At 47.3% G+C, this 14,171-nt stretch overlaps 1 protein-coding gene across 1 annotated transcript in view; it reads right to left on the bottom strand.

Moving 5' to 3' along the window:
* The window catches only part of LOC311108751 (laminin subunit alpha-4-like), a 34,289-nt gene extending 24,592 nt beyond the window's left edge, over positions 1–9,697 (bottom strand). Inside the window, exons 1-7 of the mRNA XM_084151488.1 lie at positions 9,539–9,697; positions 2,600–2,701; positions 2,065–2,192; positions 1,865–1,945; positions 1,390–1,604; positions 526–626; positions 137–317 (exon numbers count right to left, since the gene is read on the bottom strand). Of these exons, the coding sequence (XP_084007614.1) occupies positions 137–317; positions 526–626; positions 1,390–1,604; positions 1,865–1,945; positions 2,065–2,192; positions 2,600–2,701; positions 9,539–9,655 (925 nt within the window). The 5' untranslated portion in view covers positions 9,656–9,697. The remainder of the gene's footprint in view (positions 1–136; positions 318–525; positions 627–1,389; positions 1,605–1,864; positions 1,946–2,064; positions 2,193–2,599; positions 2,702–9,538) is intronic.
* Between the last annotated feature and the right edge of the window lie 4,474 nt (positions 9,698–14,171).

Raw genomic sequence — 14,171 nt, 5'->3', positions numbered from 1 at the left:
GATGCCTCCCTGACATCATATATGAGTGGGTGTGGGAATGGTGGACTGGCTTGCTAGCTACAGAAAAACGTTATCTGTTCTTAATTTGACCAACTGGTCTGGGTGGTTAGCAAGATTAGACAGACACGGTACTTACTTTGACACCCTGAGGGGCCGTAGTTCCAGTGGTCTGGGAGGCAACGCTCGCAGTATCGGCCTCCGGCCCCTGGTTGGCACTGGCAGCTGTGGGTCAGAGGATGACAGGTGGGCCGGAGACCGGCAGGTCCACAGTCACACCTCTGGCAGCCCTGACAGTTATTGAAACCTGTGTGGCCCTCCTAAAGCACACAATGGACATACAGTATGTTAGACATTTGGTTGTTGTTGTTGTTGTTATTCACAGTAGCCTGAATGATTTTGTCTGCTTTCTTCTTATTGTCTGCTTTACTGAGCATATCTGTTCTCATGAAAAGCTGTCCAACAGTGTGATTGTGTGACCACATGGTTGTAAGGCTGGCTCCTTGATAAGGCCCTTGAGCATCTCACCTCACATTGGTCACAGAGTTGGCCGGTGACACCAGGCTTACAGTGACACGTCCCTGTCCTGTCATCACACGAAGCTGTTCCACACTTACTGCACTCGCACGCTGTAACACAGGACGCACTCATAGCTAATACAGCACGGGTCAAATAATCATGACATTGCCACAATGAAAAAGGTTATTTCTGTCCAAGCAAAGCCCTAAAATACAAATGAAAATCATGCAATAGATTGTGATGTAGACTGGGATTTTTCCCATTTCTACAGTTGTATTCTTCATAGTTTTCTACAAGTGAGCTAGAGCTGGACTTATCTCATACAGACAGCAACTACAAGTTCATATTTGGTAAACATGCACCACTTTTCCATGACTCTATTCTTACACTGATGTGCACATGGCGTAAGATAATACACAGGCCATGGTTGTCTGTGTTGTACTGTACTGTCTCAGAGGCAGGAATTCTCACTACCCAGCCTGCCCAACTGTGTAAACATACAAAATAGACCTTCCCGTATTTCGTTTCAGATAGAGCCTTGTGATTGACTTATGTCTATATGAGCAAAACAAGGGGAAATTGTTAGAGCTCTATTGAAGACAAATCCATAGTAAGTCCTTAACCCCAAGAGCAACGTCAAAGCAGCGTTCAAATCCAGAATTGAGCATGGCAATTGACTGGATATAGCTTCACTATCCAAACAAGTGGGGATCATTGTCAGACATCATATGAATATCTATTTTTCCCTTGGATGTTTTTACATGGGTAGTCTGCATTGACAGAAGAGTTGACCGGACTTATTCCTTTTAGCTCCTATTGGAGCAAAGGGCCTCAGTAGCATAAGTAATGTCTAAAAGTACTCTTGGCAAGCACCTCTGCAGTTCTTGGCACTGATGGCGTCGCCGTAGAAACCCGGGGCACACCGTTCACAGTTGGCTCCGGCCGTGTCCCCCCAGCAATTCTGACAGAAGCCGGTCACGTTGTGGCACTCATTGAAGATGTGGTTGGGGTCTGAGTTACCGTTACAGTCACAACTCTTACAGGAGTCACCGATCACCATGGGGTTGCCGTAGAAACCTGGAGCACATCTGGGTGAGGAAGATGGAAGGTGATTGCCAATGATTGTTTGACTTAGAATTACTTATCACTTACCCTTAAACATCATTGTTATATGAAAGCATTTCTAAATATTTACTGTTCAGGTTGATAATCTGTCCGGAAAAAAATAAAATAGTGAAATTGTAAGAGCTTTATTTGTGTCTATATGAGCTGATTTAGGATAATGAGTGTAATTGCTCCCATGGTGAAGTTAACTCATGGTGTTGGCCAAGGTTCTGTCAGCACTGACCTCTCACAGTAATGTCCAGCATAGCCCTCTAGGCACTTGCATCGTAGGATGTTACTGCTTCTGTCACAATGCTCTGCGAAGCTGGCCGGACACATAGCGGAAAGAATGTCAGTTAGTGAGCTCTGCCCACCAACACACAGGCCTCTCCCTGCATGGCCTGCACAACAGTAGGGTCTGGATGGACGGATGCTATAGCTTACTTGTTGGAGGGGCTAGAGAGGGGACAGGCGCACGGCCGGCAGGAGTGTCGTCCATATGTGGAGACGTCAGGCATGTATCCATCCTCACATATTTCACAGAAATCCCCAGTGGTGTGGTCCTGACATGACTGCATGGTAAAGAGTGAAATATAGTTTAAATCTATTACTGATATGATAGTAGATGGTAATCTAGAGACTAGAAGTAGTCCCCATGGTGTAATTAAGCAATAAAGCACGAGGGGGTGTGGTATATGGCCAATATACCACGGCTAAGGGCTTTCTTTGCACGATGCAACGCGGAGTGCCTGGATACAGCCCTTAGCCATGGTATATTGGCTATATACCACAAACTCCCAAGGTGCCTTATTGCTATTATAAACTGGTTACCAACGTAATTAGAGCAGTACAAAAAAATGTTTTGTCATACCCATGGTATACGGTCTAATATACCATGGTTGTCAGCCAATCAGTATTCAGGGCTCGAACCACCCAGTTTATAATAAGTATTAATAAAGGGGATGGATGTAATACTTACTATACAAACACCTGTGATATCTTCACAAGTTTCTGAATGGGCTTTGCAGTTACATGGTAGGCATTTTTTCTGGTTACTGAGGAAATATCCTTTTGCACACACCTAGGGAGAGGGAACATGAACGAGCTCTTTAAAACAGAGTACAGTTTGCCCCTGAATCTGATCTAGAATTAGAAATACATTTGACCAGAGATTCCTGACATTAATGCCAAGTTGCTAACGGGGCACTTTATCATTCAACAAGGCACTTTATCATTCCACCTTATGTTATTTTTAGTATTACATTGTTATTGATGACTGCACTGTTAGGTTTAGAGCTTGCAAGAAAGGCATTTCACTGTACTTGTGCACATTACATTAAAACTTGAAACAACAGCAATTTCAGAAAGTACAGCACCTGGAATCGTTTTGGCAAGGCTGGATTAAGTTGTCCGTCATAAATGGGATACAACGGTCCCCTGCTTTTCACAATATCTCTTATCAAACACACTCACGTTCCTTCATAAAAAAGGTGCTCTCTTATTTAGCTACTCTAATATGTGACAATAAAGCACAGTACTTGACTAAGACAAAATTATGACATTATTGGATACTTGCATACTGCTTATAATGGTTCTCAGTCATTCACAGAATGTTACTTACAGAACTCTCATGCCCAATTCACTCTGCCACTTGTTCTGTAAGACAGTTTCCTAATGTAGTGAACCCCCCCCCACAGATCCCTTTGATCTTCAGTCACCCCCCATTCAAAGAGTGTTCTGATCCTACAATACTACTCTGTTCACATTGGCCTGCTGTAAGAATGCAATGTTTTCCCCCTTGTGTCATCCAGTCAGTGGAACATGTATGCTGTGTCCAGAGTGGCAGGCACAAATACATCTCAAACATTCCAGAGATATGCTCCCAGTTGTGATGCATAATACCCCTTGATTTATTTGCTTGCAGGCCGTGAGTCAAAGAACCTTCCTTCCTGTGGCATTCCTGACCTATATTACACACTGTAAATGAGGCCTATACATCATATGGTTATGATGTTATATGATGTCCTGGTTATGGACTACAGGTCAGTTCAATCGATTCTACTGACCTTCTGTGCCCACACATATGTTTGCATTACAACTGATGACATACTATAGAGTAGGTGTTATAATCTATGCCAGGCATAATGAAAAATTATCTGAATGGGTCCTGAACAGTAAGCAGTCTAGAGATCCATATCACAAATGAGGCCATTGGACAATGATTCTATTGCACTACAGAATGCTAGTCCACTCAGAGAGTCTTATTGGTTGCTGACAGTGCTGAATAATTACACTTCATTGCTAATGACTTAGAATGATTAGCTGTGTGACATCCTGTGATTGGTCAAACAGCTGGACGATGCAACCACAACCAGACCCATGGGACAAGAGGTTCCTGGGAAAGATGGAGCAGAAACAGCAGATGGGATAGTGTGGGACAGGCTGTGTCCCAAATGGCACCCAATGCAACTTGGCATTAATGTCGGAAACCCTCTCTCTGGTCAAACAATCCACCATTGTTCCTGTACCCAAGAAAGCAAAGGTAACTGAACTAAATGACTATTGCCCCGTAGCACTCACTTCTGTCATCATGAAGTGCTTTGAGAGGCTAGTTAAGGAACATATCACCTCCACCTTACCCGACACCCTAGACCCACTACAATTTGTATACCGCCCCAACAGATCCACGGATAACGCAATCATCATCGCACTGCACACTGCCCTATCCCATCTGGACAAGAGGAATACCTATGTGAGAATGCTGTTCATCGACTACAGCTCAGCCTTCAACAGCATAGTGCCCTCCAAGCTCATCACTAAGCTATGGGGCCCTAGGTCTGAACCCCACCCTGTGCAACTGGATCCTGGACCGACCCCAGGTGGTGAAGGTAGGCAACAACACCTCCACTACGCTGATCCTCAACACAGGGGCCCCACAAGTGTGCGTGCTCAGCCCCCTCCTGTACACCCTGTTCACCCATGACTGTGTGGCCCTGGGGGAGTGGTGCCAGGAAAATAACCTCTCCCGCAACGTCAACAAAATGAAGGAGCTGATCGTGGACTCCAGGTGACAGCAGAGAGAGCACGCCCCCATCCACATCGACGGGGCCATAGTGGAGAGGGTGAAAAGCCTCGGCGTGCACATCACTGACAACTTGAAATGGTCCATCCACGCAGACAGTGTGGTGAAGAAGGTGCAACAGTGCCTCTTCAACCTCAGGAGGCTAAAGAAATTTGGCTTGGCCCCTAAGACCCTCACAAACTTCAACAGATGCACCATTGCGAGCATCCTGTCGGGCTTTATCACTGCCTGGTATGGCAATTGCACCGTCGGCAACCGCAGGGCTCTCCAGAGGGTGGTGCTGTCAGCCCAACGCATCACCGGGGGCACACTGCCTGCCCTCCAGGACATCTACAGCACCCGGTGTCACAGGAAGGCCAAGAAGATCATCAAGTACCTCAGCCACCCGAGCCACGGCCTGTTCACCCCGCTACCATCTAGAAGGAGGAGACAGTACAGGTGCATCAAAGCTGGAACCGAGAGACAGAAGCTGTTTTTCAATCTCCAGGCCATCAGACTGTTAAATAGTCACCACTAGCCGGCCTCCGCTCAGTACCCTGCCCTGAACTTAGCCACTGTTACTAGCCGGCTACCACCCGGTACTCTACCCTGCACATAGTCATTGAACACTGGTCACTTTACATACTATTTTACCCACTTCATATGTACAGTGGGGAGAACAAGTATTTGATACACTGCTGATTTTGCAGGTTTTCATACTTACAAAGCATGTAGAGGTCTGTAATTTTTATCATAGGTACACTTAAACTGTGAGAGACGGAATCTAAAACAAAAATCCAGAAAATCACATTGTATGATTTTTAAGTAATTAATTTGCATTTTATTGCATGACATAAGTATTTGAGACATCAGAAAAGCAGAACTTAATATTTGGTACAGAAACCTTTGTTTGCAATTACAGAGATCATACATTTCCTGTAGGTCTTGACCAGGTTAGCACACACTGCAGCAGGGATTTTGGCCCACTCCTCCATACAGACCTTCTCCAGATCCTTCAGGTTTCGGGGCTGTCGCTGGGCAAAACGGACTTTCAGCTCCCTCCAAAGATGTTCTATTGGGTTCAGGTCTGGAGACTGGCTAGGCCACTCCAGGACCTTGAGATGCTTCTTACGGAGCCACTTCTTAGTTGCCCTGGCTGTGTGTTTCGGGTCGTTGTCATGCTGGAAGACCCAGCCACGACCCATCTTCAATGCTCTTATTGAGGGAAGGAGGTTGTTGGCCAAGATCTCGCGATACATGGCCCCATCCATCCTCCCCTCAATACGGTGCTGTCGTCCTGTCCCCTTTGCAGAAAAGCATCCCCAAAGAATGATGTTTCCACCTCCATGCTTCACGGTTGGGATGGTGTTCTTGGGGTTGTACTCATCCTTCTTCTTCCTCCAAACACGGCGAGTGGAGTTTATACCAAAAAGCTATATTTTTGTCTCATCAGACCACATGACCTTCTCCCATTCCTCCTCTGGATCATCCAGATGGTCATTGGCAAACTTCAGACGGGCCTGGACATGCGCTGGCTTGAGCAGGGGGACCTTGCATGCGCTGCAGGATTTTAATCCATGACGGCGTAGTGTGTTTCTAATGGTTTTCTTTCAGACTGTGGTCCCAGCTCTCTTCAGGTCATTGATCAGGTCCTGCCGTGTAGTTCTGGGCTGATCCCTCACCTTCCTCATGATCATTGATGCCCCACGAGGTGAGATCTTGCATGGAGCCCCAGACTGAGGGTGATTGACCGTCATCTTGAACTTCTTCTATTTTCTAATAATTGCGCCAACAGTTGTTGCCTTCTCACCAAGCCGCTTGCCTATTGTCCTGTAGCCCATCCCAGCCTTGTGCAGGTCTACAATTTTATCCCTGATGTCCTTACACAGCTCTCTGGTCTTGGCCATTGTGGAGAGGTTGGAGTCTGTTTGATTGAGTGTGTGGACAGGTGTCTTTTATACAGGTAACGAGTTCAAACAGGTGCAGTTAATACAGGTAATGAGTGGAGAACAGGAGGGCTTAAAGAAAAACTAACAGGTCTGTGAGAGCCGGAATTCTTACTGGTTGGTAGGTGATCAAATACTCATGTCATGCAATAAAATGCAAATTAATTACTTAAAAATCATACAATGTGATTTTCTGGATTTTTGTTTTAGATTCCGTCTCTCACAGTTGAAGTGTACCTATGATAAATATTACAGACCTCTACATGCTTTGTAAGTAGGAAAACCTGCAAAATCGGCAGTGTATCAAATACTTGTTCTCCCCACTGTATATACTGTATTCTAGTCAAGGCTCATCCTATATAACTACTACTGTACACACCTTTTCTATTCATATACTGTCCATAATGTCTATACACACCATCATATACATGTATATTTATATTCCAGACTCTGACATTGCTCGTTCTGATATTTCTCAATATTTTCTAAATTCCTTTATTTTTATTTTTTGGATTTATGTGTATTTATTTGTATTATTGCACTGTTCGAGCTGGAAAAAACATAAGCATTTCGCTGCACCTGCGATAACATCTGCAAAATATGTGTACGCGACCAATAAAATTGGATTTTATTTTTATTTTATTACCCTATGGTGCACTACTTTGACCACCAGGGCCAAAACAGTAGGGCTCCGGTCAAAAGTAGTGCACTATATATAACAGGGAATAGCGTGCCATTTGGGACTTAGCCTTTAGAAGTGTGAAGTATACAACCCAGCAGCCGTTGCACCATGAAGGTGGTCCTCTGTAGCTCAGCTGGTAGAGCAAAGCGCTTGTAACGCCAAGGTAGTGGGTTCGATCCCCGGGACCACCCATACACAAAAATGTATGCACGCATGACTGTAAGTCGCTTTGGATAAAAGCGTCTGCTAAATGGCATATTAATTAATTAATTAATTATTAATGTAATATCTAACTACATTATTTCCTGTTCGTTTAGACCACAATGAGTCTCATTCAAATATAATTTTGTTCAGAATTAAAACACCAAACCCCAATTTTCTGGTACTGTTTCCCCTGGGTATAGGGAGTAATCCTGTGATATAGAAAATTAATCCCTCAATATTATTTTACAGCATGGTGAATGCTCTAATCCGCTCCTAAATGGCATGAACATTGAAACAATTCACATCTGTAGCCTTCTGGTCCCCTATAAATGTCCTCTGTAATGTGAGCTATTTCTGAACTATTTCTCTGTGCGCCCACTACTGTAGAGAACAAAGATGACATTCACCATGTAGTATAGCCTTTCTCTGTTTCATGCGCAGCAGCATGTCCCAAAGACTATGTCACTGTGCTCCACTTCTAAAAGGACTGAACCTCAAATGGTATGGGCAATTCTACGTTAACAGAGTGATGCTGAGACTCAGATTTTTCACACTCCTTGTGCTCAGAGTTTAATGTTTTGTTTAACTTTGCAATCATTTTTTGGCATACATTTTAAAGTGAAAAATCTGAGTCTCAGCATCACTCTGTTATCGTGGAATTGTCCGTACGCATTTATCATTAGCTGTTCATATCATGTGTTCAGAAGTGCTATACGTTATGTAGCCTACATGAAACTAAGCATGAGTCTGCCTCTATCTCTGCCTCTGGGACAGGGCTGAATAAATACAGTGGGTCTCGGCTCAGGCAGAAAAACAAGAATTGGCTCCAAACAAGAGTTCAGTCCAAAGTCAACATCTTCTCAGGTCTGAGGCTGTGGCAGACTCGCTCTCTCTGCAATAGGAACAACAAACCCTGTGCCCCCCTCTCCCTCCCTGCCGGCACCCACTCCTCCTCACAATAAGATGCAGATAGCTTATTGACTTTGGCCCTAGTGAAGGCTTCAGTCTCTGGCTTAGTGGTAAACTCCTCGGAAGATACTGAGGATGGGAAAGGGGCCTGGCTGGGTCATGTGAATCTCATCATAATCCAATAACAGAGCAGAGACTATATGTCTGCAGTGGAGAGGCCTCTATCTCCTCATGGGACTCTGCTATTAGAATGCTCATGTACACAGAAGAAGTAAACAATTTCACAAGAGGCAGAAGATCGTCAATTCTAAATTTAGACACTGATCTGCTCCCTGCCCCCCTCCACCCACCCCCTCCCTGCCTTAAATTCAGCAAACAACAAATAAATATAGCTATTCAATTCATTGTTCTGTGACTTCTTACACAATGCAAAGTAGTTAACAACATTTACATTAGTCTCGCTCTGGGCACATTGTTTTGCCTGTGTGTCCCTGAGATAGAAGGCCTCTCTCTAAGATAGATGGCCATTCTTTGGGCCCCCATTGGCCCCCAAACAGGAAATATCTGCCTGTACCCAGTCTACTCACTATAAATGTGTCAGCAGCATGTCCTGTATTGTTTCTCATGCCCTTTCTACCCGCTGTGTTCCCTCTATTTGTGTTGCTCAACACTTGGCAGCTGGTTCCCATTAGGGCTCTACCGGGGGCCAGCGGGGGCCTCCACAAACACCCCAACCCCAGGCAGAACACAGAGTTGAGACGCAGCACTGTGGCCAGAGTGCGGCGCTAGATATATGGATCCACACAGCAAGATCCTCTCACACCCAAACCACCCCAGCACTTCACAAAAAAGTCTAAGAGGCATACTGACTGATTACAAATCTCTCTCTCTTGCAGTGACTATCAAAACCCATTAGAGTTTAGCTAAAGAAGCATTCAGCACAGTTCATGGACATAATATCCAATGTGACCGTCTGATTCAGTCATGTGGAAAAGGTGATGTGGAAAAGTTTGCAACAACAACAGGTCCTCTGTATTTAGCTGTGATAAGGAACTGGAAGCCTGCTGTGCATCCTGTACCAGCCAAGCAGAGGAAAAACAAAATGTCTGGTCTTACTTTCATCACCGACTGCTGTTCCCAATGTAAACCAATGGAAGTCGCTGGGCAGACGATCCCTGAGAGGACGATGGAGAGTAGAAGGCAGAGGCAGGGCAGAGCTCTAGTAGCAGACATGTCTGTGTATAAGTCCAGTGGAGCACTGCTCCCTCTCACTCTCTGTCTCTTCCTGTCCTGTCTGTAGTGAAGTCTCTCTGCGACACAGGCAGCTCTCTCTCTCCCTCGCTCTGCAGCACCCGTTGGTTTAACTTTTCCACTGGTCCGAGCTCCAGACGCGGTGCAAGCGCCAGTCCTATAAAACAAATTGTGTGCACTTCCTCTCAATTTCCTCCTATGCCTCCCCCAGCGGACCTGCCTCCCCAAAGCCTGAACTTAAATCACATTCAGATGGGAAGTCTGGAGAGGGAGAGAGAGAGGGGGGAGCAATAAAAATGGAGAGAAAATTAGAGATCAACAGGGTGCACTAGACTAGTGTGTATATCCGACAGACAGGCAGACAGGCAGACAGTGTAGTCATCCAGATGGCATATCTCCCTCTGGCAGTCACATAGAGTGTTGTTGGGCAGCAGACGTCTCCGTTTGCAGGGTCCCTCAATGGCACCCTTTCACCTTGGGGGGGCTGAGCAGCAGACACCAACCCCACTCAGAGCCCTCCCTCCCCCTCTGGTCCACTGGTCCAGGCAGAGAGGGTGGCCGGGATAAGCCTCAGCACTACGTCTGCAGTGCAGGAGAAAAAAAAGCTGCCCCCCACCCCACCTCTTCACACTTATCCCCCTCCCTGGCTGGTGCTGCCCCTCTGTTTTTCTTTACACAGGTCAGACTGTCAAAGAAGGTGATACATTTATGAAAACTGTGTTAAGGCCAGGATGGTTCCCCCACCAGTAAGGAGGCCAGTGACTGACTGACTGAGTGCTACTTTCAGCCATAAAGGAAGTATTGTCAAAGTTCAACGCTGTGTACTCTAAGATCAAAGTATAGTGTCTGTGTCGCGGCATTCAGCTACAAGAGCATTAGTGAGGTCGGGCACTGATGTTGGGTAATTAGGACTGGCTCACAGTCAGCGTTCCAATTCATCCCAAAAGGTGTTAGATGGGGTTGAGGTCAGGGCTCTGTGCAGGCCAGTCAAGTTCTTCCACACCGATCTTGACCAACCATTTCTGTGTGGACCTCGCTTTGTGCACGGGAACATTGTCATGCTGAAAGAGGAAAGGGCCTTCCCCAAACTGTTACCACAAAGTTGGAAGCATAGAATCGTCTAGAATGTCATTGTATGACTGTAGCATTAAGATTTCCCTTCATTGGAACTAAGGAGCTTAGCCTGAACCATGAAAAACAGCCCCAGACCAATATTCCTCCTCCACCAAACTTTACAGTTGGCACTATGCATTGGGGCAGGTAGCGTTTTCCTGGCATCCGCCAAACCCAGATTTGTCCGGCGGACTGACAGATGGTAAAGCGTGATTCATCACTCCAGAGAACGCGTTTCCACTGCTCTGGAGTCCAATGGCGGCGAGCTTTACACTACTCCAGCCGACACTTGGCATTGCGCATAGTGATCTTGAGCTTGTGTGCGGCTGCTCGGCCATGGAAACCCATTTCATGAAGCTCCCAATGAACAGTTATTGTGCTGACGTTGCTTCCAGAGGCAGTTTGGAACTCGGTAGTGATTGTTGCAATTGAGGACAGACGATTTTTACGCACAACGCGCTTCAGCACTCGGCGGTCCCGTTCTGTGAGCTTGTGTGGCCTACCACTTCGCGGCTGAGCCGTTGTTGCTTCTAGACGTTTCCACTTCACAGTAAAAGCATTTACAGTTGACTTGGGTAGCTCTAGCAGGGCAGAAATGTGACGAACTGACTTGTTGGAAAGGTGGCATCCTATGACGCTGCTACGTTGAAAGTCACTGAGCTCTCCAGTAAGGCCATTCTACTGCCAATGTTTGTCTATGGAGATTGCATGGATGTGAGCTCGATTTTATACACCTGTCAGGAACGGGTGTGGCTGAAATAGCCAAATCCACTAATGTGACGGGGTGTCCACATACTTTGGTATATATAGTGTATGTCTCGGATGATCAATAAACAGGCCGTCACATTCCACTGATGCATATTAGGAATGTTCCTTTTAATTCTGCCTTCCTTCCATGCAAGAGCAAAACAAGACCACAATAACATGTCCGTTACCACTTCTACTTCAATGGAACGCATCAGAGGAGATCAAACGTCAACCTTTATAATATGCATAGGAATTCTCTCTCTCACACACTAACACACAGCACACACATTGCCTTATGTACAGCCTGGCCTCAGGAGTAACAACTGTGCTAGCCTCACACAGTATACCATCACTCCAACCTGGCCAACCATGTAGCAGGAATCCACCCAGTTGCTGTCCAGTTTGGGGCTCCTGCCTTTCACTCTCTTGGAGCCGTACACCCACACCAGGTCTCCTGATGTAAAATGTTGCCCCCTCACATGCACATCATACACCCAGTAGAAGGATTGGCAGATTTGCTTAAGAGTCTTGGTAATGCCGAAATGTCCTACACCAGGGTGTCCTTGGTGTAGCTCCAGCACTTCTTCTCTCAGGACATCTGGGACCACAAACTGCCAACGAGCCTCTCCTGAGGCTGATTAAAACCAGCTTATTTCCACCCCAGGCCACTGTGACCACAGTCCCCTCACAGTGGGTGACTGCTTCACCACCTCATCACAGGGGGGCTATGTCCTTCCTCCACCCAGCAAATCACCATCTGTAGGTCGGGATCAGCCTGGTGTTGTTCCAGCCACCGTCAGTATCTGCTGGCAGCAATGCCCGATACACATGGCCTTTGGACAGATGTCGCTCTGCTTCTCGAGCATCTGTGCGCTCACAATGCTTGACACAGCCTGGACAGTGCATCAGCATTGATGCAGTGATTCTCCCCGGCATGGTGAACGATGGTGTACTGGAAAGCCTGCAGCTGCTCTGTCCAGCGGGTCACTTACCCCTCAGGTTCTTTAAAGTAGAGAAGCCACTTCAAAGCTGCGTGTTCTGTTCGGATGACGAAGGGCAGGTCACAGAGGTGGCGGCAGAGGTGATGAGTCCACTACTGCCAGGAGTTCTCGGTGAGTGATGCAGTAGTTCCTCTCTGCCTTGTTGAAGGTATGGTTATAGTATGCCACTACCCGCTCACCCTCAGTGGTGACCTGCGACAGGACTGCTCCCAGCCCCTCACCACTGGCATTGGTATCCAGGACGAACTGTCTCTGTGGGTCTGAGGCAATGAGGACGGGGGCTTCACAAATGGCCTTTTTCAGGGCTTCAAAGGCAACCTGATGCGCTTGGTTCCACTGGAAGTCATTCCTTTCTTCAGGAGCCAGTTCAGAGGAGCAGCCACAGAAGCCTGCCACTAACCTCCTGCAGTATTGGGCTAGGCCGAAGAATGCCCATACTTGGTGGATGTCTCTCGGGGTAGGCCAGTGCTGTACTGCAGCGACTTTGTCCCCCATTGTTTTGAGGCCCTCACTCTGTGGACGAGGAATGTGACCTCCCTTTTCAGCAGGCAACACTTTTCAGGGTGCAGCTTGAGTCCTGCGGCACAGATCCTCTCCAAGACCTCCCTCAGCGCCTCGAAGGCAGCATCAAAGTCCAGCCCATGTGCCAGCACATTGTCCAGGTACACATACAGTGTTCAGGGAGCATGCCAGCCAGTACTTTCTCCATCAGCCGTTCAAACATTGCTGGGGCGTCGCATAGTCCGAACTGCCACAGCCCCTTCCCTGTGGTGAAGGCAGTCTTGGCCTTGTCCTCTGGAGCCATGGCCACCTGCCAGTAGCCGCTTTGAAGGTCCAAAGAAGAAAACCATGTGGACTTCACCACCAAGTCAAGGGACTCATCCACCCAGGGCAGCGGGTAAGAGTCCTTTACAGTTATATAATTCACCTGGCAGTAGTCCACAGTAGCCTCCATGTCACATCCTTCTTTTGGACCAACACCACTGGGGAGGCCCAGGTGCTGTCTGAGGGTTCGATAATATCAGCTGGCAGCATGTCTTCCACATTCTCATATGCGATGGCCTGCCATCCAGTGGGGAGGCGACGGTGGCGCTGACGGAGGGGCTGGCATCGCCTGTATTGATTTGGTGCTGGACCAGATGAGTACACCCAGGGGTGGTGGTCGAAGCTGTGACGGAACTCAAACAGCAGATCCCAAAGGCGACGATGTTGTTCCGGCTCCATGCCTTCTCAGTTCTTCTCGCAAATGACTGAATCACCTCAACAGCAACAAGCTCTGCAGTCTGAGAGTGACCAGGGGTGATATCGTCTGACTGGGCTACCACTGCAGGGCATGGCACTTGGTCAGTTGGCTTTTGAGTCCATGTAGGACTCCTGGGGGTCACAGCTTGGATGGCTGTATGGAATAGGAGTTGAGTCAGGCTGGGAGTGGGGTAGGCTGGTGTAAACACATCCACAGGGTGCTGTACACTGGGGGGTTGTGCAGGTTCAGTGCCTGCTAGGGGGGGGGGGAGATGCCTGCTTCCAGAGGGCAATGCTTTGATAGGACTGCGGTCTGGAGTGTCTCTGTGAGAGTGTCTTGGGGATGCTGTATTGGACCTGGTGGTTGGCTCTCGATTTGTTGCACCACAGCAGCA

Source organism: Coregonus lavaretus (assembly GCF_964263955.1).
Source record: "Coregonus lavaretus genome assembly, chromosome: 33".
Lineage (NCBI taxonomy): Eukaryota > Metazoa > Chordata > Actinopteri > Salmoniformes > Salmonidae > Coregonus > Coregonus lavaretus.
This window is presented reverse-complemented; position numbering and strand designations above follow the sequence as displayed.